The 24,393-nt window shown below is 50.8% G+C and overlaps 1 protein-coding gene across 1 annotated transcript; it reads right to left on the minus strand.

Annotated features, from left to right (window-relative positions):
* Nucleotides 1–247: 247 nt before the first annotated feature.
* On the minus strand, nucleotides 248–24,393 carry ABCC10 (ATP binding cassette subfamily C member 10). The gene is made up of 22 exons (XM_029911059.1): nucleotides 24,371–24,393; nucleotides 19,690–19,886; nucleotides 15,731–17,111; nucleotides 14,457–14,684; nucleotides 13,923–14,079; nucleotides 12,877–13,016; nucleotides 12,701–12,780; nucleotides 12,359–12,530; nucleotides 11,230–11,328; nucleotides 10,784–10,973; nucleotides 10,235–10,312; nucleotides 9,312–9,503; nucleotides 8,665–8,800; nucleotides 7,978–8,173; nucleotides 7,122–7,465; nucleotides 6,774–6,943; nucleotides 5,639–5,799; nucleotides 4,943–5,196; nucleotides 4,388–4,533; nucleotides 3,787–3,884; nucleotides 3,397–3,509; nucleotides 248–788 (listed from the first exon to the last, which is right to left on the minus strand). Exons 2-22 carry the CDS (start codon nucleotides 19,848–19,850, stop codon nucleotides 653–655), a joined length of 4,632 nt encoding a protein of 1,543 aa, XP_029766919.1. The 5' UTR covers nucleotides 19,851–19,886; nucleotides 24,371–24,393; the 3' UTR covers nucleotides 248–652.

The following is a 24,393-nucleotide window of genomic DNA, read 5'->3' on the forward strand; positions in this document are numbered from 1 at the left end:
TCAGGGGCGGAGGTATCTGCAACCTGTGCTGGGCTCCCAGCATGCGGAAGGGCTTACTCCAGCAGGAGATGTAGTGACAGAGAAACCATGACATGTGTGTCAGAGAGAGAGAGAGAGAGAGAGAGAGAGTGAGTCTTCTGACTGGGAGAGGGAGGCCTGGTTCTGGGGAAAGGGAAGCAGTGATGAGGGCCAGGGCCACAGGAGAAACAGAGAGCTTAATAAGGACATTTGCTCTTTATTTTAAATCACAAGTCCTTGAATGGGAGCCACTGATTCACCAGCCAGTAGAGAATAAACCCTCATTACACCAAAGGGGATGCTGCCCCAAGCCAGGAGCATGTTTCTCCATCCTAGGACTCTTGACCCAGACCAGTAAGTTTCGGTCCAACCCCATCACGGCTCAGGGGACTGCTCCTCGTCCTCCCACGACTTGCACCTGAAACAAGGTCCACTCTGAGCAGGACCCAAGTCAAGAGCCAGTGTCACCCTCTGCTGTCCTTTGTGTAGGCTAGTGCATCCCCTATGGCAGCTCCTGGCCCAGCAGGAAGTAGGTGCCTGCATCCTCGAGCCTGTTGGGGTCCAGCGGAGATGGGGGTTGCAGGTGTGCAGCCAGGAGGTGCTCGTCACTGGTCTCAGTCTCTTAGCAGGGAAGTCATTGCTGCCCACTGGTCAAGAGTCGCTGAAACAAGGAGTCTTCCCTCTTGCTGAGGACAGCAGGCGAATCCAGCTCTGCTGCCTTCCCCGCATGCATCACTAGCACACGGTCTGAGTCCAGGATGGTGTTCAGCCTGGTGAGAGCAAACACAGCAACATGTGTGTGTGTGTGTGGGGGGGGTGTCTTGGTCTGTGCATGGAGAGACACACCAAATATTGCTCCCCCATTCATTAGCACAGAAGCCTGAGACGCCCCAATAGGCACCAATTTCTACAGACCCCTTCATCACAGTTGCTGGGGGAGCACTTATATACTCTCCTTCAGCGCTAAAATGCAGCCATCTCTGGGGGGAATCTGGGAGCTGTTTAACAGGAACACTACACAACAACTTTCAAGACAGAGTGAGAACCCAGGAAGACAGCATTTCTAATAGGTGAGAGCAAGGAGGGTGGGAGTCAGAACACCTGGGTCACCTGCCTGGCTTTTCCACCAACTGGCTTTGTGAACTTGGGTGAGTTATTTCGCCAGTCTGAGCCTCAGTTTCTCTATTTGTAAAATGGTGATAATGATACCCATTGCCTCCTGGGGGGCTGGGACCCTAAATTCATTCCTGTCTAAAGCATACAGAGATACAGTGAGAGGAGGGACTGCGTGAAGCCACAGCACTGGAATTGGATCAGAACTGACATTAATAACCCAACTCTTACAGAAAGTACTAGTGGATCTTCACATGGACCCCAGGTGGTCAGGATCTCAGTTTCCCATCTCCCCCAAAAGACAGAACCTCCCGCAGCCCATGGTGCCAGGCTGGGGCACAAGAGTCAGTCCTGATGGAGTGAAAAGTACCAACTACTGATTCTCTTGCAGCACCTGGATTTCCCTAAAGGTCTCCCATCCAAGTAATGACTCAATCACATACATAAGAACAGCCATACTGGGTCAGAGCAATGGTCCATCTAGCCCAAAATCCTGCCCTCCAATAGTGACCAATGTCAGGTTCTTCAGAGGGAATGTCCAGAACAGGGCAATTATCAAGTGATCCATCCCATCATCTACTCCCAGCTTCTGGCAGTCAGAGGTTTAGGAACACCCAGAGCATGGGGATGCATCTCTGACCATGTTGGCTAATAGCCACTGATTGACCTAGCATCCATGAACTTATCTAATTCTTTTTTGAACCCAGTTATAATTTTGGCCTTCACAATATCCCCTGGCAAGGAGTTCCACAAGCTTGACTGTGCCTTGTGTGAGGAAGTACTTCCTTTTGTTTGTTTTAAACCTGCTGCCTATTAATTTCATTGGGTGACGCCTGGTTCTTGTGTTACGTGAAGGGTTAAATAATACTTCCTTATTCACTTTCTCCACACCATTCCTGATTTTATGGACCTCTGTCATAACCCCCCCTAGTTGTCTCTTTTCCAAGTTGAACAGTCCCTGTTTTTTTAATCTCTCCTCAGCTGGAAGCTGCTTAATACCCTTAATTATTTTTGTTGCCCTTTTCAGTACCTGTTCCAATTCTAATGTATCTTTTTTGAGATGGGATGACCAGAACTGCACAGAGTATTCAAGACGATATTAGTCTACACAGCCTGAGGTGGCCTGGCTGCAGGGTGTTCTTCTTATCCACCAGTCCCTTCTTTCCCTTGGAGCTTTTTAACCTAGTGGTAATGGCCCACATCAGGGGAGCGAGGGCATCCCTGGCCCAGAGGTGGCAGTGCAGTCTCTCATTCTCTGGCTGTCCTGCAGTGCCCTCTACTGGGCAAGACCAGCTCTATTTCATGTTCGGCACCCTCTCCGCTCTCCATGATGGCGAGGAGCTTTCAGGCTCTCAGTTTTCTATATTCTCAATCCCTTTTCACCCTCTGAGGCTGCAATACCCCTGTTCCACTTGGCAGGAAATTCAGGGGCTCCCTAAGTCCCTATCAGACAGCTTCCAGCAATACATAGAACGTGCTGGGTTTCCACCTGGCACCTACCAAAGAGAAGAGTTTGCTATTGGACAGTATCTGGATGCTCCTGGAGACTGGAAGCAGTCAGGTGGACTAGGGGCAGGGGCTGAAGGGGGATGGTAAATACCTGCTTCACTCCAGAGCAACAAAAGGAAACAGACAAGTTTTCACTTGAAAAATCTTGTCATGCTGATTTCACGGCTCAACTTACATATGGAGCTGAATATCAAGGTGGGGGCAAACACAATGCTGAGACTGTGGGCATGGCCAGCACTGTGGGCATGGCGAGTGGGTAATGCTGGCACTGTGGGCGTGACCAGTGGGTAATGCTGGGGCTGTAGGTGTGGCTAGTGAGGGAAGACTGGCGCTGTGGGCATGGTGAGTGGTTAATGGTGGGGCTGTGGCGAGGTGAGTTTAAGAGCAGAGGGTTGTCCCTTTCTCCATAAGGCTTTTAGAAGGCTCACAGGCTACGTTTACACTGCCTCTGGCAGCCAGCCTCCCAGCCAAGGTCCAGAGACTTGTGCTAACAGGGCTCATGTTAGCGCTCTAAAAATAGCTATGCAGATGGTGCTTCAATGTTACAGTTTGGGCTGGAGCTCAGGGTCTCACACGACCCCACCTTCCTCCCCCCAGCTCTAAAACCAGAGCTCTAGACCAAGCTGCAACATCTACACAGCTATTTTGAGAGTGCTAGTGTGAACCCCTCTAGCACAAATCTGTGGATGGGGCTGGAAGGCTCACTCCCCAATGCAGAGGAGACATGCCCTTGGTGTGAGAGGAAGCCGGCTGTACCTGTGAGCAATCGTGAGCACAGTTTTGTCAGCAAAGCGCTGGCGAATGGTCTGCTGTAGCAGCTGATCGGTCTTCTGATCCACACTGGCTGTGGCCTCATCGATGCACAGCACCTGTCAGTGACACAGTGACAAAGTAAAGGGTATCCCAACACCATGGGAGGAGATCTCTGTTCCCGGCCCAGAGATACACCTAAGAGGGTAGCATAAATCAGCTCACAGCCCTGATTCCCATACACATCAGACTGCCCATTTATTCACTAGGGCTTCCTGACACAGACTCCCTGTCCTGCCCTTCTACCCCCACAATCAGGAACAGGCACCCCCTCTCTGAACAAGTAACTTCCCTGCTTTGAGCAGGGAGAATCCAGTTGGAGTTAGCAGCACTCACCTTGGCCTGGGTCAGGAGGGCTCTTGCCAGACACACGAGCTGCCTCTGTCCCACTGACAGACTCTTCCCTCTCTCCCCCAGCTCACAGTCCAGTCCACCTGCAAGGAGGCAAGAACAGCATTCACCCAGCAAGGGTTTGGTTAGAGCCCCTGCACAGCATGCCTGGGCCAGGAGCAGCCAGCTGGTACTCAAGTCCTCATCTCTGCTCAGCCCCAGTCCAAAGCCTTGGGATTTTAGACTCGGACAGAAGCAAGATTTGTCACTAACAGTGTGTGTGTATCCTCTGCTAGGATCAGAGAGACTGCTGTGTGAGACTTGGAAGCCCCTATCCTTTCCCCACACTGGATCCCATTGGGGCTTGGCCTCCCTTAGTCAGATCCTGCCAGAGCCTTGCCTACCACCATACCTCACCTGCTCATGTCCTTCCAGTGGACCTTACAGGATTCTGCTTGGGCCTCACATGTCAATCCCATTGGACCCCACTGGGGTCTTACCTCCCCATACCAGATCTTACAGCACCTAGGCCCTTGACTATCACCTCCAACTCACTGTCTCTGCCCACTGCCAGAGCCGCCTCATCTCCTGCAGGCATTGGACTCACCCATCTGAGTAATCACCGCCTGTAGGTGGCACTGCTCCAGCACCTGGTACAGGTCAGCGTCTGTATGTCGCCCCAGGGGGTCCAAGTTCTCCCGGATTGTCCCACTGAATAAAAATGGGTCCTGGGGGATTATGGCCAGTTTGGATCTGCAGGGAGAGGAGAGATGAAGGCTTAGCAGGTGGGAACAGCATGGAAGCAAAAGGCTTTTCCTCTGAGCCAATGGTAACCAGGTTGGCCCTGACTCTCCTGGGCCGGTCTCAGCCATGGGCACTGTAAACTGGGCATGTCTGAGACACACCAGGGACCAGGCAGGGCTCTTCTCAGCCTGGGAGTCTCAGCACACACAACCAGGGCAGGAGGGGCTCAGGAACATTTCAGCAACGGACAGGAAACTGCCACAAGCAGCCAAAAGTGGCCAGAAAGGATCTCCACTAACCAGCCCCCTCAATATCATTTTGCTGACAGCCATTAGAACCAGAGTCCTGTCTCTGGTGGAAGGGCTCCTGGCTGGACCCTAAATGCCATTTGCTCCTCCTTCTGCTCTGCTCACCCTACCTCAGACTCTCCAGGCCCACCGATCGGCTGTCGACATTGTCCAGGAGGATCCGTCCCCCCCTCAGCTCCACCATGCGGAAGAGTGCCAAGAAGATGGTAGATTTGCCAGATCCAGTGCGCCCCACAATCCCCACTTTCTCTCCAGGGTAGATGGTGAAGGTCACCCCATCCAGAGCATTGGGCAATCCTGGCCGATATGTCAGAACCACCTGCTGGAACTCCACGTGGCCCCGGCTCGGCCAGTCAGGGGCAACCTCAAAGGAAGAAGACGATGAGACCAAAGTGTGACCAGGATCAACTACCAGCCCTGCCCCACTTGCCACCTGTCCCTTTACCTAGCTTCTCAGTTCCTGACCATCCCTGACTCTTAAGCCTCCTCTGCATCTCCCAGTCGCACACCAGCCCTGCTCCACCCACCCTGCCCATCTCCCACTGCACAAGAAGACCTTGGGGGTGGGGGAAATGGGGCGTTGGTATTAGGAAAGGGCAATTGCTCTGGGCAGTTCCTATAGATCAGGCCAGCAGTCCTCAGTGCCCACTCATTAGATCGCTGTAATCATCTCCAGCCACTGGCACATCAGGGCCCTGTGGGACACCTGAGCAGATGGGAAGAATGCACAGACAGGAGAGACAGTGCAAAGCACAGATCCATGAGATGGGATGCAGGCCAGAACTGGAGGGCTAAGTGAGTTTTACCTGGACCAGCTGCTCCTGGGGCTCTATGGGGATGTCTGTGGAGTACTCCTCTGCTCGCTCCACACTCACCATCATGGTCTCTGTCTGTGTGAAGCTGGAGATGAGGCCTGACAGCAGGTTTGTGACAGACAGGGCATACGAGAGGGCCAGGCCTACAAGACCTGAGATGATAAGAGAGCACAGCAGGCATGTGAAGGAGTGGCAAAAGCTGGGGACGCAGCTCCAGCCAGGGTGGACTGAGGGGGACAAGGAAGGAGCCAAAGCACCAGGGGAAGGTTATAAGATGGCAACCCAGCTCTGGGATAGGGAGATGGAGGGGGAGGAGAAGAGGCTGAGGATCTACCTCCTGGACAGGTGGATAGAGCTGCAGCTCTGGGACAGGGAAGAGGATGGCCTGAAACTAAGTGTTTTGGGCTCTGTATTGGATCCTGGCTAAGGACTGGCCAGACATGCTGGAAGAATGACTGTGGTGAGAAAACTACTTTGAACAAGAAACTCAAGTTTGTTAAGTTAGGTTTTAGTCTTAGAAGCATATTTTTACTTTTGTTTGTTTGTTTGTAACCATTTCTATCCCAATTCCTTCTACTTAGTAACACTTAAATACTGGGGGCCATGAATCAGTGTTCATGTCACACTCCCTGTCAGTATCCGGCCCGAGCAAGCTAATGATCCGACCCGTGGACCAAATTTGGTGATGAATCCAGGTCACGTGCCACCTGAGGCACGTTGCGCATACACTAAGAAGGCTTAAATACCTGTTCTTTGTTAATAAACCTAATCTTGTTTTATTACACAACCCTTTCTGTGCAGTGTTTCCAACTGACGAGTAAAATCCTCAGTCAATCTAACAGGCTGCTGCTGTCTCTTTAAAGAAGCAGAGAACTCGATCAGGTTTTGTGAGTGCTACACTGAGAGGGGCTGAGCACTGCAGAGGAGATGGCTTTGGGGAGACGCGGGACTGCAAGGAGTAACCAGGCTGGTGGAAGCCAGGGTGAGGTCACTGTGCTGCGAGCAGGCTGCTAGTATCAGGGCTCTGAGCCAAAGCTGCACAGCACAGAAGCACCCAGGGTTACTGGACAGGCAGTGACACAATCCCTTACTGGTCTCGGTGACCCTCCAAAGTTCCACAGCACACCTGGATTTCCCAGTTGCCTCTGGTGCTGGATGATGGCGATTCCTGCTATAGCTGTAACCACAGCAACTCCAATCATCTGTAGGCGGATGTCCAGCCACTGCATGGCGGTGTTACTGGCAAAGAGGCAGCGCTGGTTCTGCTCCAGTCGCAGCTGATTCTCTGCCTCAAATCTGGGCCGGGCACAATGCAGTGGTTAATATCAGGATCAGCCCCAGGGCCCACTGCCATTCATCTGTCACCCCAGCCAGCCCCAGGGCCAGAATCTCTAGGTAACTTCTCCCTTACAAGAGTGAAAGCCCCAAGTTCTCCAGGTGCTGGCACCCACCCCATCCGAGGAGCAGCCCTCACCTGTCTGTGGCCCGGGTGGCTCGGATAATGCTCAGCCCTGTCAGGGTCTCTGAGAAGTGGGTGTAGATGGGGGACAGGGTGAGGCTGTAGAGGCGCTTGAGCTCACGGGAGGTGCGCCGGTAATAGCGCTGGATGGAGAAGTAGAGGGCAGCCAGTGGCAGCAAGATCAGGCCAATCCAGGGCAACCCATAGGTTATCATCACCAGCATGCCTAGCAGCCCAAAGACATTGGCCAGGAAGATGTTGAGCATGAAGGGCAGGCTGTCGTCCACGCAGTACAGGTCCGAAGAGAAGCGGTTCAGGATCCGGCCCGTCGGCGTAATGTCAAAAAAGGTCACTGTGGCCTGGCAACATGGGAACCAGAGCGGTAAGAGCCATGCTGGGCTGGGACAGCCTTGGAGAGGGAGCAGTGCCCCTGGAGTTATAGCTTGGCTGGCAGGTGGCCCAGCAAGCAGCCACCATTCAGAATGCCTGGAGAGAAGCAGGACTGAACATGGACCAGGAAGAAATTTCCAGCCTGCACTGGCCAGGCAGACCCAGACTCCAAACACCTCTCCTCCCCAGTGTGGAGGTGCCCTGCTGGAATGGGCATCCCCAATCCCCAGCAGCAGCACACATCTCACAAGGCACAGCCAGTCACCTTCACAATGGGGTGGCTTCAAGGTACCTCTTGCTGTGGAGAGTTGAGAGGCAGGCATAATGATTGCAGCCAAGGGGTGGGCAATCTGTTCACCTCCCTGGCTGAACAGGTCAGCACTCCAGTGAGATGGTTTGTGACTATCTCTGTTCCCCCTGCCCCCATTTCTCTCCCCGAGCTGAGCTCCTGAGACCTCACCCTACCCCTTACGACTGTTACCTTCATCACTCTCTGGAGCAGCCGGCTGTGAATGACAGTGGCAGCGCGGATGGTGCCGTAGGCGAAGAGGAAGGCCCGCAGGATGGTGAAGACTGAATTGGCCCCAGCAATGCCGCCATATACCATCAGGTAGAAGTTCACATCCAGTGTGCTATTGGGATGGACCGGAGCTGTGCCCAACACCTGGATGCGGGAGCTGGGAGAGAGAAGGAGACAGAATGTGCTACAGCCACAGTGCGCACTATGCCAAGGCTGACACCTAGAGCCCCTGAGACAGCAAACACAAGGGCCAGGGTGGGGGAGAAGCCAAGGTCCTTATTCCCAAAATGGGCTACCAGCTTCTTCCTGCTTTTCACCAGCCATGGCAAGCTGCAGCAGACTGATCTCTACAATTCCAACTGTAGGCTCTCTCCACGCCCCAGAGCCTTGTGCAGCCAGGGGGTCTCCCATCGGCCTCAGACAGCAAATCCAGCAGCACCTCTTCACTACCCCTTTGCGCTGGGCTGGCCTTTTTGTCCCTATCTAGCTCTCACAACCATACTGGCTCTGTGCAATGGGGGCGTTTAGCCATCTTCTAGTCACAGCAAGAGGCCTTTGCAAAAGGGGCACTAAGGAGCAACTTTGGAGACCATTGCTCCCCCCACAGCCAGACCACGCCAGCTCCTGAGCCAACCTCTGCCCACTTACACGAGCCCCGCAAAGGAGAAGAGCAGCAGCTGTGGGGAAGGGACAGAAGCTGACAGGGGCCTCATGGAGATGTTCGCCGTCTGGGGCAGGTTGGAGATCCAGTGCGACAGCCACCAAACGGAGACATTCCCGGATGCTGCAGAGATACACAAGAGTCAGTGCAGGGTGGGGGTTAGACTCTGCTTCAGTCAACCTGTGGGAGAAGAGCAGGGAGTGGAGCTGAGCTGGGCCTTCCCTGAGGAACTGCCCTTACCACCTCACTACCCAGCCTAATCTATACCCTGCTGTCAATACATTCGCCGCTGTGGTTACTTGAGCAGTAGAGATGACAGCTAGCAGCCATAGGAGCCAGGTACAGCAGGTCCCTGGGGAAAAACAGTCTTCTATGGAGACACAACCCCACACCCCAGTGTCCCCCAGGGTAGCAGGTGCACAAATTAGACAAATCCTTCAACTTGATGGACAGGAAAGTGAAGGGGCCCCGGCTGGAAGGTTAGGAGGATTGGGCCTTCTTTCTGCAAGGGCTATGGAGAGAGAGTAAACTCAGTCTGCCACCCCCAGGGGCCCCTCACATATCCGGGGAGCATAGCAAGGGAGCAAGAATGGAGAATGTCCCAAACAGAGAGTGGAGTGAGCTGCTGCCTTACCTTGCATCAGGAGCAGGGAGAAGAGGATGGACAATGCTAGGCAGCTGCCCACTGCCAGCCAATATGCCCTATACACCTGAAAAGCTACTGCCCCTTCTTTCTTTTCTTCCTCCCGCTGGAGGAGGCAGGTGTCTTGGCCCAGTTCCTCTGCCTCTATCTCCATGTCCTTCTCCTGGCCTTGCTCAGCAAGGACTGAGGGGAAAAGGCACAGGTCAGTGCAGCACCAATAGGACCAGCTCCTCACTGTAAACAGGGCAGGTCTATGCCAAAGGGAAGGCTTCGCCATATTCTTAGGAGGCTTTCTAAGGTTTGTCCCCTCTTCCTTCCCTTTGCAACAGAGTTCATGCCAGCTGCACCCTGTACCATAGGCATCTATCAGGAAGTTCTGCAGCAGGTGGGAGTGCAGATCAGCATACTGCTTCCTGGCCAGTATCCAATGGCCCTTTTACCCCAAGCATAGAAAATACCTCTGGCCCGCTGAGTGGGAATGGGGGTTCTTTTCCAAGCCCTACAGCTATCAATTTAATTACCCCCATTTCAGCTCATAACTGCAGATGTGATTACTGCTAAGGAGCCAGGAGGACTCAGAGAAACCTGTGTATTCAGACCTTTTCCACATATATTATATGCTCTATTTCTGCCACGAAAAGGAGGCAAGGCCTAGTCAGCAGATCAAGCACAGGGCTGTGAACCAGGAATCTAATAATCCCAACTCAATCTGTGATGTTAGGCAAGTCACTTCCTCTGTCTCCCTCAGTTTCCCTTGGCTGCTTTCCTGCTCCACCCTGTCCCATTAGTGCAGTTTTCTTGAACTCCTGCTTGGAGATCAGATAGTGGCAGTAGGCGTTCCGCATGGATGTTATCCTGAGCCACAGTGACCCCACCCACCCTCACCAATGCCCCTCAAACTGCCATATATTGACCTTTATTCTGCCTCCTCTTATTCTCCTCATTGACCTTGGGGGTGGCTTCCACCAGCGGCAGGATTTCAGATGGGGTCCCTAGAAAGAGAGAGACCGTGAGCGCTTTATACACTGCAGAGATCCTAAGGACCGTGTGCCAGCTGCGGAAGTTTAGCTAGCTATTTGGTACAAGACGGCCCAATTTACTTCTACCTCTGCCCTCCTATTCCTACATTCAGCACCCACAACCCTACAAGCACTGCTCCACAGCTTCCTGTCCCTGCACTGTCTTACTCCAAGGCCCAACTCTTCAGAGTCCGTCTGCTTTATCCATACTCCTGTACATTCACCATGTCCCAGTTCTCCCAGCTTATCCAGTGTTCCTCTTCCCCAGGGCTCCCACTAATTTACCCCAGCCTCTTTGCAGCTGTCTGCTTTGATCCTCTATGGCCATTTTCCATCTGAACTCACAGCCCATCTGTCCGTCTGATAAGGCTGGGACAGAGTTCCTGGAACTGGGAAATGTATCACTGTACACAGACCGAAACAAAAGCAGGTGTGCCACTGTACCTATCTTGACTATTCTGCCATTGTCCATGAGCAGCAAGGTGTCAGCCTTCTCTAAAAACTCCGTTCTGTGTGTGCAAAGAATCCTGGTCTTTTGTTTGAGAACTCCCAGAATACATTTCTGCATAAGGTGATTGGCTACATCAGCATCAACAGCTGCCAGTGGATCATCAAGAAGATAAATCTCCTTCTCCTGAGGAAGAAGAGACAAGTGATACATTTCCCAGTTCCTTTAGTTCCAGCTTTCCCCAGCAGGTGATGTTGTAGAGAATGGTGCAAGTGCATTGGCTTGGGGCAACTCCCAGCTCCTTTAGCCCCAGCCTGCATGAACAGGAAGAGCTGGAGGATGTACAGCAGGAGCTCTGGCTGTTGGGTGCTTCTAGCTTCTTGGACTCTTGGACAATGCACCTGCAGCAATTGGCCCTCTGTAGGGTCACTCTCCTATTTACCTGATAAACGGCTCTAGCAAGAGCGATTCGAGCCTTCTGTCCCCCACTGAGGGTCACTCCATTCTCACCCACCTCCGTCTGGTCACCTGCTGGTAAGATCTAGAAGTGAAACACACAAGATAATCCATTAAAAAAGTTGCTTCACAGAGGCAGCATGACATAGGGGATGCAGAAACAGGACTCCTGAGTTCTATTCCTGGCTCTGACACTAACTCATTATGAGACTTTGGACAAGACACAAGTGGCCTGATTTTCAGAAACTCTGAGTACCCACAACTTCCACTAAAATCAAAGGGAGCTGCCAGCGCTCAGCATCTTGGAAAAAATCAGACCATAAGCCTCCTTGTGTTTCTGCTTCCCTGTCTGTGCAATGGAAGGACAACAATCCCTCCCTCCCGGGTATAGTAGGAGGGTTCATCAGCTAATGTGTCTAATGTGCTTCCTCGATGGGATGTGGGGATTACTGATTGGAGAAGGGTGAGGGCTTGAATCAACCTAGATGAGCAATTCTTTCCTTCCAGCTCTCTTTAGGGTTGAGGCGTGGAGCATCATCAGACCTGCTGAGAGATTTGTTACTGCCTCCTCTCCCACAAGGAGTCTGCCCTGCAGTTCCTTGGGACATCTGGGGCTGCTGCCTTGATACTACCAGCAGTCCCACATGGAGGACACAAATTCAGGCCTCTTCTCATCCTGCATGGCCCCACCAGATCCTGGGGAAGGGCTTTCTGCTCCAACAAAGCATTGGCTTCTGATAGTTTCTCTGTAGCCAGAACCTGACTGCTTATTAATGGGAGTACTCAGGCAGCCTCGAACAACCTCTCCCTTCCCTGGGATTCAGAGCTTTCTGCTCCTCAGGACAAGTCTTAGAGGAAACAGTACAAAGTGTTGCCAAGCCAACCTCACACATGCGCCTCAGCCCAAGGGAAGGGCAGTGACTCAATGTCAGGGACCAGTAATGAAAATGAACAAACAGCTAGGCTGCGTGAGACACATGGCACATTTGGCTTAGGAAGGAGGGGGAGGCTGGGGAAATAGGTTCTATGCCCTGATGGAGAAGTTAAGGTTCAGGCTGAGATTCAGGGCAGGGCACAGGGAAGCCGGTGGGACATTTTCATCACAGGGCACTCACATTCAGATCGTCGGAAAGTGCACAGGCCTCAAGCACCTCCTGGTAGAGCCTGGCATCATAGTCCCTCCCAAAGAGGATATTCTCACGGACAGTGGTAAACTGGATCCAAGGCTCCTGGGTGGCCAGGCCGAATCCTTGCTCCAGATCCCAGACATACACTTGCCCACCAAGTCTGCAAACACCCCAGAGCCAGGTAGGGGAGAGAGGCAGAAAAGGAAAAGAGATGAAATACCATGGAGTGAGTGTGCCTGGCAAATGGGTCTTCTAGCCCATGGAAAATCCCCTGTAGCAGAGGTGCTGGGAGGTGGGACAAGGGGAGAGAGGTGTCTTTTGGCTATTTACCTGTTGAGTTCTCCAGTGATTGCTGCAAGCAGAGAGCTCTTCCCACAGCCAACCTTCCCAACAACTCCCACCAGCGCCCCCTGCAGAGGGAAACAAGCAGCAGCAGATTTATTGCATTAACACTTGGCCCTTCTGGTGATGGCTCCCTCTTCCTTATTCCCTGCACCCCCACTCACCTTTGCCACTGCCAGGTCCTGAATGAAGATCTGCAGAGTCCCTCCAGACAGGTGCTGCCTGGTGCTCTCCTCCCTGGCCGGTGACCAGGAGAAGGTGGAGTGATGCATTTCCAGTGCAGAGGATGGGTCTGTGGGGCCATCTGGCAAAAGAAAAGCAGCACAGCCACTGCATTAATCCTCAAGGGTCAGAAAGTGCAGGGGAGATACTAAGCTGGGCTCAGCCACTCCTGCAGTATGTTTCCGAGAGAAGACGGCCCAGACAATCTCAGATGCTGGTAGCACCAGCAGCTCCACTCCCAAACAGAGTAGGCAAGAATAAGACACAGCTCTGACACACACACCCCAGCTGTACAAGGCCACTGTGTGACACTGAGACACTTCCCTGTTGTAACCTCACCTTAAAATCCTTCCTTCTTTCTCTCTTCCACCTGTCTCTGAATCCCTGTAGGAAGCAAGTGGAGACCCAGAGACTCCCATGGAGTCATTCCAAGAACAAACTGGACTCCCTATGTCTGAAGGTGGAAGGAACAGCAGGAAACTGGCAACAAGGATGGGGGGAAGAAGGGAAATATGGTAGAGGGGAGTGCAGAAGTTCCATCCAGTCTGCCAACCGAAGCCAACAGGGCTGATGGCTTCAGGGTCAAGGGAGATTTTGGAGAAATGAGCAAGCATCCTTTGCTTTGGGAATATACAAAGGCAGGAATCAACAGGCATAGGCATAGTCTGTTTGGTGCTGGTGGAGAGTAATGCTATTGCCCTGTCCTCTACTGGGGACATTTCCACAGGTCCATGGTGTGCGCTCACCTCAGACTGACTGAATGGAGCACAGCTCACTGCTCAGCACCCTAGGGAGTTCAGAGGAGGTGGAGCAGTCACCTAACTGCACTACGGCCAGTGAGCCCGTTTCCTATAGACTTCTGCCCTGTGCACCTCAAGCACCTTCTGTGTTCAGACTTCTCCGTTCTCTTCCCACCCCACACATGGAAATTCCACCCAAAAGCCTACAGCACCCATTCCTGCTTGTGTCTCATCTCCTGTCTCCATACCAGTGGTGTAATAAGCATGCAGGTCCTGGTCAGAGAGCTCAAGGAAACGCTGGATGCGATCCAGGGACACTTTGGCATCCAAGATTCCATTCAACACCCAAGGGAAGTTATTGAGGGGAAGAATCAGCATCCCAACAAGCGCCAAGGCTGTAAATACCTGTGCCAGAGAGGGAGACAATAAAGAATTGGGGGGCAGTGACCCTTTGGCACCTCCCCCCCCTACACACACACAGAAGAGTTTCACAGAGACCATCATGGGGAGGGGGAAAGACAGAATGGACAGATGTCCTTGCATCTGTGGGAAGGTCATGGCTCACAGAAGGGTACTGAGCTCTATTCTCAGGGTGGCTACAGCTGCACTCAGCATGGTGGGCTGAGCTCTGTCCCCAGGGGAGATTCCAGAGGAATGCAACCTTGTGCGGGAGAGGTGCCCCACTGTCATTCTGCTTAGGATGGTTCTGAAAACTCTCTTCCCAACTCACACATCAGTCTGAGCAGAGCAATGGGGTTGCACAGGTCTCCCCTGTCATTCACCTTGGTGGCAGTGAGTTGGTGCCCCAGCAGGACATAGGTGATGAAGATGACAATGGAGACGACTACTGGCAGTGCTGCCCACAGGTACACGCACACAGCATCCAGGTACTTGATGGCTCGCAGCTTCTGCAGCTCCTTGGCTCGGCAGGCATTTATCCGGGCACCAAAGTGCCGCTCCCAGGTGTAAAACTTGATCACTCGCATGCCACACAGGAACTCTGTCATTAGCTGTGGGCAGAGAGGCAAGCAGAACAGAAGAGTTCCAGAGCCATATCAGACTAGACGCTAGCCACACAGATCTGACAGAGAGGGGACAAATGATGGAAAAACAAGGGGCCAGGACTAGGACATGTCTACATGTGGCAGTGGCAGCAGTCAGAAGCTCTGACCCCTCTTCCCTGATGCTACGCCCTCCTATTTGAGCTCTGTGGTGTTCAGTAAAAAACTAAACACTCAGTATTTAATGTCTGAGCAAAACAATTGGCTCCCCACAGATTCATCCGCAGAACAGTCCTGGACTTACCTAGAGAAGACCACCATGCATACTGGGGGAAATATACAATTAGATATAACTTCCTTCAGGAACGTATTGCAAAAGCTCCTACAGATTTGCCGTGCATATGGGAGTGAGACTTAAGTTTCTATACTTCCAAAATATGGGTTGAGAATTGCCAAAAGGATTGGAGGGGCTGGAGAGAGCTCTGTCACCATTGTAGATGCTAAGTTAAAACATTACCATAAAATCCTATCACATTGGAGCCCAGGACACTTTGATAGTAATCCCAAGAGGGAAGAGACAGTGCTGGAGATGCTCACATGGCAGAAGCGAGAAAGTGGATGACACCAACTCTGAGCGTGCCAAATCAGAAAGACACAAAACCACCATACAAAGGTGGATGCATGCACTTTGAACCAGCAGTGGGCAGGGGTCCCAGGATAAAAAGGCATCAGTGGGAAGATGTGATGGGAGTGTCTCAAGGGAACGGACCATAAGTTTCACAGTAACTGCTACTCACAGGACAGGGATCTATTGGAGAGACTGGACATACCAGGGAGGCAATGGAACACCTCAGAATGATATTATAGAACAACTTCCCTCTAGGTGGAATCACAATGACATTGCTTTGCACTGCGCCCCTCAGGTATCTCACCTTTCTGCACTCCCATCAGGATTTTCAAGGTCCCAGCTCATTAAATGGGTTCCACAATACATAGCCAAAGTTCTAAGAATGATCAGGAAGAAAATGCAGCAATGAACTCAAAGGCTGCCTCACCTTAACTCGTGTGTCTTTGTGCTTCAGCATCTCCTTGTTGTTCTCCATGATACGGTTTGCTATGACCTTGTTGACAGGTACAAGCAGCAGGGCCAGGGCCAGGCCTCCCAGGAAGGCCACCCCCACCTGCTGGTAGAGGAGGTAGAGGGTGATGGCAAACTGGAAAGGGAGACTCCACACCTCATGGAAGCTGACGCAGAAGTTGACCAGCCGATCGGTGTCTGTGCTCATGAAGTTGACAATCTCGCCCATGGTGAAGCCAGCCAAACTGCTGCCGCTAACCCGCAGGGCCTTGCGATAGATGGCAGAGATGACTGCCGCACGCACCGTCAGCATCACCTTGTTCACCTCATAGCTGAACTGGTTCCGCAAGAGAGCACCCAGGAAGGAGCCAGCAAAGAGGCCGAGGGCATACAGGACCCCATGGCTCAGAGGCTCCTGGTGCGACTCCATGAAGCTAACCAGCAGGTTCAGGAGCAGGGGACCTGAGAAGCCCAACAGGCTGCCAGCCAGTTTGAGGAGCCCTAGGGAGTAGTAGCGGAGCCCAAAGGCTGCATGCAGCACTGAGAGGAGTTGCACAGCCTTCTGGGCATCACAGGGGCTCCCTGAAGATGGGGAGGCATCTCCATTCCCATCACTTTTGGTGACAATTGGGCTAGTGGAAGACATTGTGTCTTCCTCCTCTTGGCTGAGAGCTGCCTTTTCCTGCCAGCAGGAGTAGAAATGGTCACAGACCCTGGTAGCCTGGAGCCGTCGAGGTAGCAGATAGACGTCCTGTGGCCGATTCAGCATCCACTGATAGCCACGTTTCATAAGAGGGTTCATCCAAGCATAAGAGAAGCGCGAGAGCCAGCTTTCACCATCCTCTGCCACTCCCTGCCAGTTAGGCGCTGGGATCCCTGACTCCGTGATGAGAGGTTCACGCTGCCAGGCGTCATTGATGGAGCAAAAAACTTGCCTGCTGGCAACAGGAGTAATATACCCGATCACATAGATAAGTAGAGAGGCCAACTGCAGGCAGAGGATGGAGAGTCTGAAGATGTGAGCAGCGTGGAGGTGGGGCCAGGCCACCCCATTCTGGCAGTACCATACCAGTGTGATGATAAGGGCAGGGACAGGGAAGAGGGCTAGGAGCACCATGGCTGCAGGGCCACGGGAGGAGCCGTACGTGGACCTGTAAAGTGTGAGGAGTGCCAGGCTATGAGTGAGCCATGCCAGCAGGGCAATGCCACTTGCCAGCACTACCAGATACAAGGTACCCAACTCCTGCTGAGTGATGGCTGCTGTGATTATATCAAGAATGGGGAGGCCAGTGAGTACGAAGGAGGCAGCAATTCTGCATTTCCAGCCAGGTCTGTGGGAAGCCCCTGGGACAGGAGATCTAGTGGAGAGAAGAGTGGTGAAAGCTTCAGAGTGGAGCCAGCTACCATTCCATCACCTGTGACTCACTCCTCCCCTTCCTCCCTCTTCCCACCACTACCCAGTCACCCCTAGTTCTCACTCATATAGAGGATGACAGGCTGTGTGTCCCATTCAGAGCTTTTTAGGAAGATAAAAATTGCCACACTTGATCAGATCATGTGTCAATATATTATGGTATCTTGTCTCTGACAGTGGTCAATAGCACATACCTCAAAGAAAGATGCAAGAAACCCCACAGTTGACAATTATGGAATAACCTTCCCATGAGGAAATTTCTTCCTAACCTGTGATACTTGGTGGTTGAATTAGGTCCTGAACCAGGACGGTTTAAATCCCTGCTAAAAATATATTTTTATCCTCTCTAATATAACTCTGGATGTTCACATTCTTCATACGAATGTCTGATTCTTTTTTGATTCCCCCTAAACTTTTGACCTCAGTGATGTCTTGTGGCAAAGAGTTCCACTGTCTAATTACCCAATGCATAACAATTTCCTTATCGATAATATATTTTTGGCCTTTCAATTTCATTGACCATTCTCTTGTTTGTGAATTATGAGAAAGAGTAATTAGGAAACCCTAATATAATTTCTGTACACCATTTATTACTTTGTATATTCTCTCAATGCCACCTTGTATTTATATCCTCTCTAACCTAAATAACTTCAATCTCTTTTCATACAGAAGGTTTTTTAGGTCTCTAATCATTCTGATCACTAGTCTCTGAACTCCCTCTATTTCTACTAAATCTTTTTTGAGATATAGCGACCCCAGCTATATACAGTACTTCCAGGTGAGGAAACTGATTAGTATAATGGCATTATAATATTTTTCTCTACTCAATTCCTTATATAGAACTAAGAATGTGTTTGTTTAACTATCTGTCACTGCAAATTGAGCAGATGTTTTCACCGAGCTGTCCACGATGATGAACAGGTCTTTCTTGAGCGGTTACAGTTAATTTAGAACCCAGCAGCATGTAGGACTTTTCTTGTTTTAAAAAATAATACCACCCTAAGGGGCTGGAGGGAGTGAGTTACAGAGAATATATGTGCTTGGCTAAGAAATGATTCAGGAGGGACATGATAACCACCTACAATTATGAAAGGAGCATGAGGAATTGTTTAGGGTGGTACCTAAGGTATAACTACTAGGAGGAAGGAGAAAAGAAGTACAACTGGCTTAGCTATGGTGCATAATGTAACAAAACACAAACACAGGATAAATATAACTTTTTCAAAAGGGAATATGTCAGCTGAATATCAGGAAATATTAGGGACAATTAGGCTTGGACATCATCTCCCCAAGGGAAACGGTGGAGTCTCCATTGGTTGGAATATCTGAAACTGAGCTGGACAAAACCCTGGGGAATAAACTATAGGCTAGATTCTACACTGGCCCTGGGGGATAGGGATGGACTAAACCAGGGATCTCAAACTCAAATCACCACGAGGGCCCCATGAGGACTAGTACATTGGCCCGAGGCCCGCATCACTGAAACCTTTTCATACAACAATACAAAAGTATAGTCAAAAATGAAAAAAATGAAGAGTAAAATAGTATGCTATTAAAAGTCAATGTATTAACTTTTTTAAAACTGTAATGCGAAGCGGGGTTTTAATAAAATATAAACACCTGTAACTATTCCTTATGTGGTCAGTAACACTGATGATGATCTACACCAGGGGTCTCAAACACGCGGCCCGCGGGCCATTTCCTGCGGCCCGCCATAGGCACCGACTCTCTCTTGCACTGTGTAACCCTTTCCACACACCCCCGGTCACAGTGCAAGGTCGAGAGGAAAACTGAGGGTCACCTCGGAATTATAAAAATTTTACAGAAAATTTCCAGTTGGTCACAGACACTGTCCAGTATCCCAATGGAGAGAGCCCTGGGTAATGGGGGAGGGGGTAACCTCTGGGTGCCCAGCACCCCTAACAGAGAGACCCCTGGAGATGGGGGATGGTGCCCGGTGCCCCTAACTGTCTATCACAGGGGTCTCAAACACATGGCCCCGCCCCGTACCCCGCCTCTTCTCACCCCTTCCCGCCCCCATTCCAACCCCTTCCCCAAAGTCCCCGTCCCAACTCTGCCCACCCGCCCCTATTCCAACCCCTTCCCCAAATCCCCACCTCTTCTCTGCCTCCTCCCCTGAGCGCACAGCTTCCCCACTCCTCCCTGCTCCCTCCTGGCGGTGGGAAGCGCTGGGAGGTAGGCGAAGGAGTGGGGATGCGGCACGCTGGTGCGGGGGAAAGAGGGGAGCTTGGCTGCCTGCGAAGTCAGCGCCTATGGTGGGCTGCAGGACTAACTCGGCCTGCGGGCCACGTGTTTGAGACCCCTGGACTAAACAGGACCTAATAGTGTTTTTCACTCTGCATATGCTCCAGCACGACTCCCAAAAGGGAGTAAACACAAGACTGTGAATGTTTCCTGCAGGCAGCTGCCACATGGCACAGAGAGAAATGATTTCCACCATTCAGGAGCCTTTTCCCACATTCTTCATTACAATGAAGAGGAGACACAGATGGCTACCGTACCTTGGAGTGCCGAGGTAGCAAGCGCTTACTAATGCAAGGATCGTGTGAGGGACAACATTCAAAATCAGCTGGTTAAAGCAGTGACCAACACTACCATGGACCCACACAGGAAGTGGGTCTTCAGGACTGGTACCACACAGATCAGCCAGGATCTCTTCCATCTTCTCTTAGGAGCCAAGTGTAACAGCCAGGAGCTCCTAGGGAAGAAAACAGGAAAAAGAATGAGTTAGGCATACAACTAAATCAAACACAACTTGAGATAGGAAAGGAAGATTCCTCCTTTATTAATAATAAACTCCTTGCCACATTGCAGGTCCCTTGTTATGAGGATCTCAAACAATTTTACAAACATTTATTACACTTTACTGCCTTCCCCTTACCCCCGTGAAGTAGGTAAGCCATACACGGGATTAACTTGAACCATGACTATAGCCAGATGAAATTTTTCATGTGAAACTTTTTTTTGCTGAAAATTGTAGATTCAGCTTGATGGAAATCTAGGGAGGTGGTGGAATCTCCATTCTTAGAGGTTTTTAAGGCCCGGCTTGACAAAGCCCTGGCTGGGATGATTTAGTTGGGGTTGGTCTTGCTTTGAGCAAGGGGTTGGACTAGATGACTTCCTGAGGTCCCTTCCAATCCTAATCTTCTATGATTCTTTGAAATATCTAATGAATTTGTGTCAAATTGTTTTGGTTGAAATCCCCCGTCCCCCCGCCAAATCCACAAAAGATCAAAACATTGTTTTGACATTTTTGAAATGAAACATTTTGATGTTTCAATTCAAACAACTTTTTGTTTCTAAATTTACTTCAATTTTATAAAAAATAAAAAATATTGAAAACAAAACATTTTGTTTGACCCAAAATGACATTTTTTCCCAACTTTTTGGTTCACTAAAAATTAGATTTTTTTGTTTTTGTTTTGGGTCAACCCACAACAATTCCCTCTTCCCCCGATTTTTTGGAACGGCCAATGAACTGAAAAGTCAGTTATTTGTACAACTCTCCCAATGACCACTATGTGACTGTCTCTGGAGTAGAAAACAGCAGTTCTTTAACAGTGCAAACCAATATTATGCAATTATTTAGAACAGGAAGCAGAAGAGAATCCTATTCCAATTGAAACTGCCAAGGGAATTTAAAGATTACCTACAAAGGAAAAAAAGATTCAACTTGTGCTCGTTTTTTGCCTCTTAATGATATGTACAGGGGCCTGGAAATGTTTTGTTATGAAAAGGGTTCTTTTACATTAGCAATTCAGGTCCTGTCCATCATGATACAGTTGACAACTGGAGAACTAGTGAAACATGACAACATGACATTACAACAGTTAAAACAGTGAAAGCTGCAGTAATTGAGAGGGAAAGGGCGTTTTAGTCACTGTTTTAAACATTGGGTTTTTGTTTTTGTTAGCGCCTTTTTAAAAAGGTATGGATTGGATGAATGGACTGTAAGGTGGATAGAAAGCTGTCTAGATTGTCAGTATCAACGGGTAGTGATCAACGGCTCGATGTCTAGTTGGCAGCCAGTATCAAGTGGAGTGCCCCAGGGGTCGGTCCTGGGGCCAGTTTTGTTCAACATCTTTATTAATGATCTGGATCAGAGGTGGGCAAACTTTTTGGCCCGAGGGCCACATCGGGGTTTCGAAACTGTATGCAGGGCCAAATAAGGAAGGCTGTGCCTCCCCAAACAGTCTGGCCCCTGCCCCCTATCCTCCCCCTCCCACTTCCGACCCCCTGACTGCCCCCCTCAGAACCTCCGCCCCATCCAACCCCCCCTGCTCCTTGTCCCCAACCACCCTATCCTGGGACACTCCGGCCCTATTCAACCCCCCCATCTCCCTGTCCCCTGACTGCCCCAACCCCTATCCACACCTCCGTCCCCTAACAGGCCCCCAGGACTCCCACGCCTATCCAACCCCCCCTGTTCCCCATCCCCTGACCACCATCCCCAGAACCTCCATCCCATCCAACCGCCCCCTGCTCCCTGACTGCCCCCCAGGACCCACTGCCCCTTATCCAACCGCCCTGCTCCCTGCCCCCTTACCAGGACTGGCGGACGCGCCGCCCAGCTGCAGCCAGCCATGCCGCTGCGCTGCCCGGCAGGATCTCGCAGCCTCACCCACAGCGCTGGCGGCGCGGCAAGCTGAGGCTGCATGGGAGGGGGGACAGCAGGGGAGGGGCTGGTGGCTAGCCTTCTCGGCTGGGAGCTCAGGGGCCAGGCAGGATGGTCCTGTGGGCTGTAGTTTGCCCACCTCTGATCTGGATAATAGGATGGATTGCACCCTCAGCAAGTTCGCAGATGACACTAAGATGGGAGGAGAGGTAGAGATGCTGGAGGGTAGGGATAGGGTCCAGAGTGACCTAGACAAATTGAAGGATTGGGCCAAAAGAAATCTGATGAGTTTCAACAAGGATAAGTGCAGAGTCCTGCACTTAGGATGCAAAAATCCCATGCACCGCTACAGGCTGGGGACCAACTGGCTAAGCAGCAGTTCTGCAGAAAAGGACCTGGGGATTACAGTGGATGAGAAGCTGGATATGAGTCAGCAGTGTGCCCTCGTTGCCAAGAAGGCTAACGGCATATTGGGCTGCATTAGTAAGAACGTTGCCAGCAGATTGAGGGAAATGATTATTCCCCTATATTCGGCATTGGTGAGGCCACACCTGGAGCACTGTGTCCAGTTTTGGGCCCCCCACTACGGAAAGGATGTAGGCAAATTTGAGAGAGTCCAGCGGAGGGCAACGAAAATGATTAGGAGGCTGGGGCACATGATTTACGAGGAGAGGCTGAGGGAACTGGGCTTGTTTAGTCTACAGAAGAGAAGAGTGAGGGGGGGTTTGATAGAAGCATTCAACTACCTGAAGGAGGGTTCCAAAAAGGATGGAGCTCGGCTGTTCTCAGTGGTGGCAAATGACAGAACAAGGAGCAATGGTCTCAAGTTGCAGTGGGGGAGGTCTAGGTTGGATATTAGGAAACACTATTTCACTAGGAGAGTGGCGAAAGCACTGGAATGGGTTACCTAGGGAGGTGGTAGAATCTCCATCCTTAGAGGTTTTTAAGGCCCGGCTTGACAAAGACCTGGCTGGGATGATTTAGTTGGTGATTGGTCCTGCTTTGAGCAGGGGGTTGGACTAGATGACCTCCTGAGGTCTCTTCCAACCGTAATCGTCTATGATTCTATGATTTAACATCAACGACTAACTAAAATTTTGTAGACTTTGAGCCCTCCCCAGCAAACAAGGGAAAACTAGACTACGGCTATGTCTACACGACAGCCTAAGTCGGCAAAACATATGTCGCTCAGGGGTGTGAATATTCCACCCCTGACTGACAAGTTTTGCCGACATAGGCTGTAGTGTGCACAGTGCTATGTCGTAGGGAGAGAAGCTCTCCTGCCGCTTGTGGAGGTGGGGTTTATATGCCGATGGGAGAGCTCTCTCCTGTTGGTATAGAGTATCTTCACTACATGTACTGCCAGCTGCGCCACTGCAGTGCTGTAAGTTTAGACATGCCCGTAATGTGCCTGAAGATGTCTGCACTACAAGCGCTGCAGTGGCAAAACAAGTGCTGCAGTAGTGTAAACACCTGCTATAACTACAGAAGGAGTTCTTCCATCGTTGTAGTAAATTTGCCCCCTCGAGAGGCAGCAACTAGGTTGACAGAAGATTTCTTCCAGCAACCTAGTGGTGGCCACACCAACTTAGGCTGTCTTAACAACATCTCTCGGGGGTGTGAATTTTTCACACCTCTGAGGGACATAAGACATCCACACTGGGCCAAACCATTGGTCCATCTAGCCCAGCATCCTATCTTCTGACACTAGCCAGTGCCAGATGCTTCAGGGGGAATAAAAAGAACAGGGCAATTATTGAGTGATCCATCCCCTGTTGTCCAGTCCCACTTTCTGGCAGTCAGAAGTTTAGGGACAACTGGAGCATAGGGTTACATACCTGACCATTGGCTAATAGTCACTGGTGGATCTAATTCAGTTATACTTTTGGCCTTCACAACATCCCCTGGCAATGAGTTCCATGGGTTGACAGTGCTGTGTGAAGAAGTACTTCCTTATGTTTGTTTTAAACCTGCTGCCTGTTAATTTCATCGGGAGACCCCTGGTTCTTGTGGTATGTTAAGGGGTAAATAACACTTCCTTATTCTCTCTTCACACCATTTACGACTTTATAGACCTCCATCATATCCCCTCTCTTAGTCATCTCTTTCCTAAACTGAATAGCCCCAGTCTTTTTAAATCTCTTCTCCTATGGAAGTTGTTCCATAACCCTAGTAATTTTTGTTACTCCTTTCTCTACCTAGAAGTAGCTAGGTCAATCTAAATTTTACATGTAGATCAAGCCTTCCATTTCTGAGGTTAAAAAAAATAAGCAAAGCCTTCCCCCACCTCACCCCCTATTTTTATTGTAAAGAAGGTTAAACCCTCTTTCAGGCCTCTTTCTCCATCATAAAGCAGCAAAGAAAAAAAAGGCACAAAGCCCCCTTTCTACAAAGATCCTCAGCAGGTCACAAACTTGTTTTCTTGGATGGGTGATGGAAGGGGTCAAAATAATTTTCCAAAGCTGGATTCAGAGAAACATTTGGTCTCAGCAATTCTCAAACCTAATTCCCATCACTTTGGGTACAACCCTGTGACTAGGCCTGAAAGGGGAGAAAATGTAATTTACTAGGGCGGGGAGGGAGTTTTCCG

This window comes from Terrapene carolina, unplaced genomic scaffold (genome assembly GCF_002925995.2).
Source record: "Terrapene carolina triunguis isolate 2854851 unplaced genomic scaffold, T_m_triunguis-2.0 Scaffold85, whole genome shotgun sequence".
Classification (NCBI taxonomy): domain Eukaryota; kingdom Metazoa; phylum Chordata; order Testudines; family Emydidae; genus Terrapene; species Terrapene triunguis.

Excerpts from the sequence above, each read along its gene's own strand:
- ABCC10 (XM_029911059.1), bottom strand. The coding sequence starts at position 19,850 with ATGGAAGAGATCCTGGCTGATCTGTGTGGTACCAGTCCTGAAGACCCA. Across the intron at positions 8,801-9,311 it reads CTCCCTGCTCCTGATGCAAG|CATCCGGGAATGTCTCCGTT; the intron begins GTAAGGCAGCAG and ends GTATCTCTGCAG. Across the intron at positions 5,197-5,638 it reads CCCAGGAGCAGCTGGTCCAG|GTTGCCCCTGACTGGCCGAG; the intron begins GTAAAACTCACT and ends TCTTCCTTTGAG.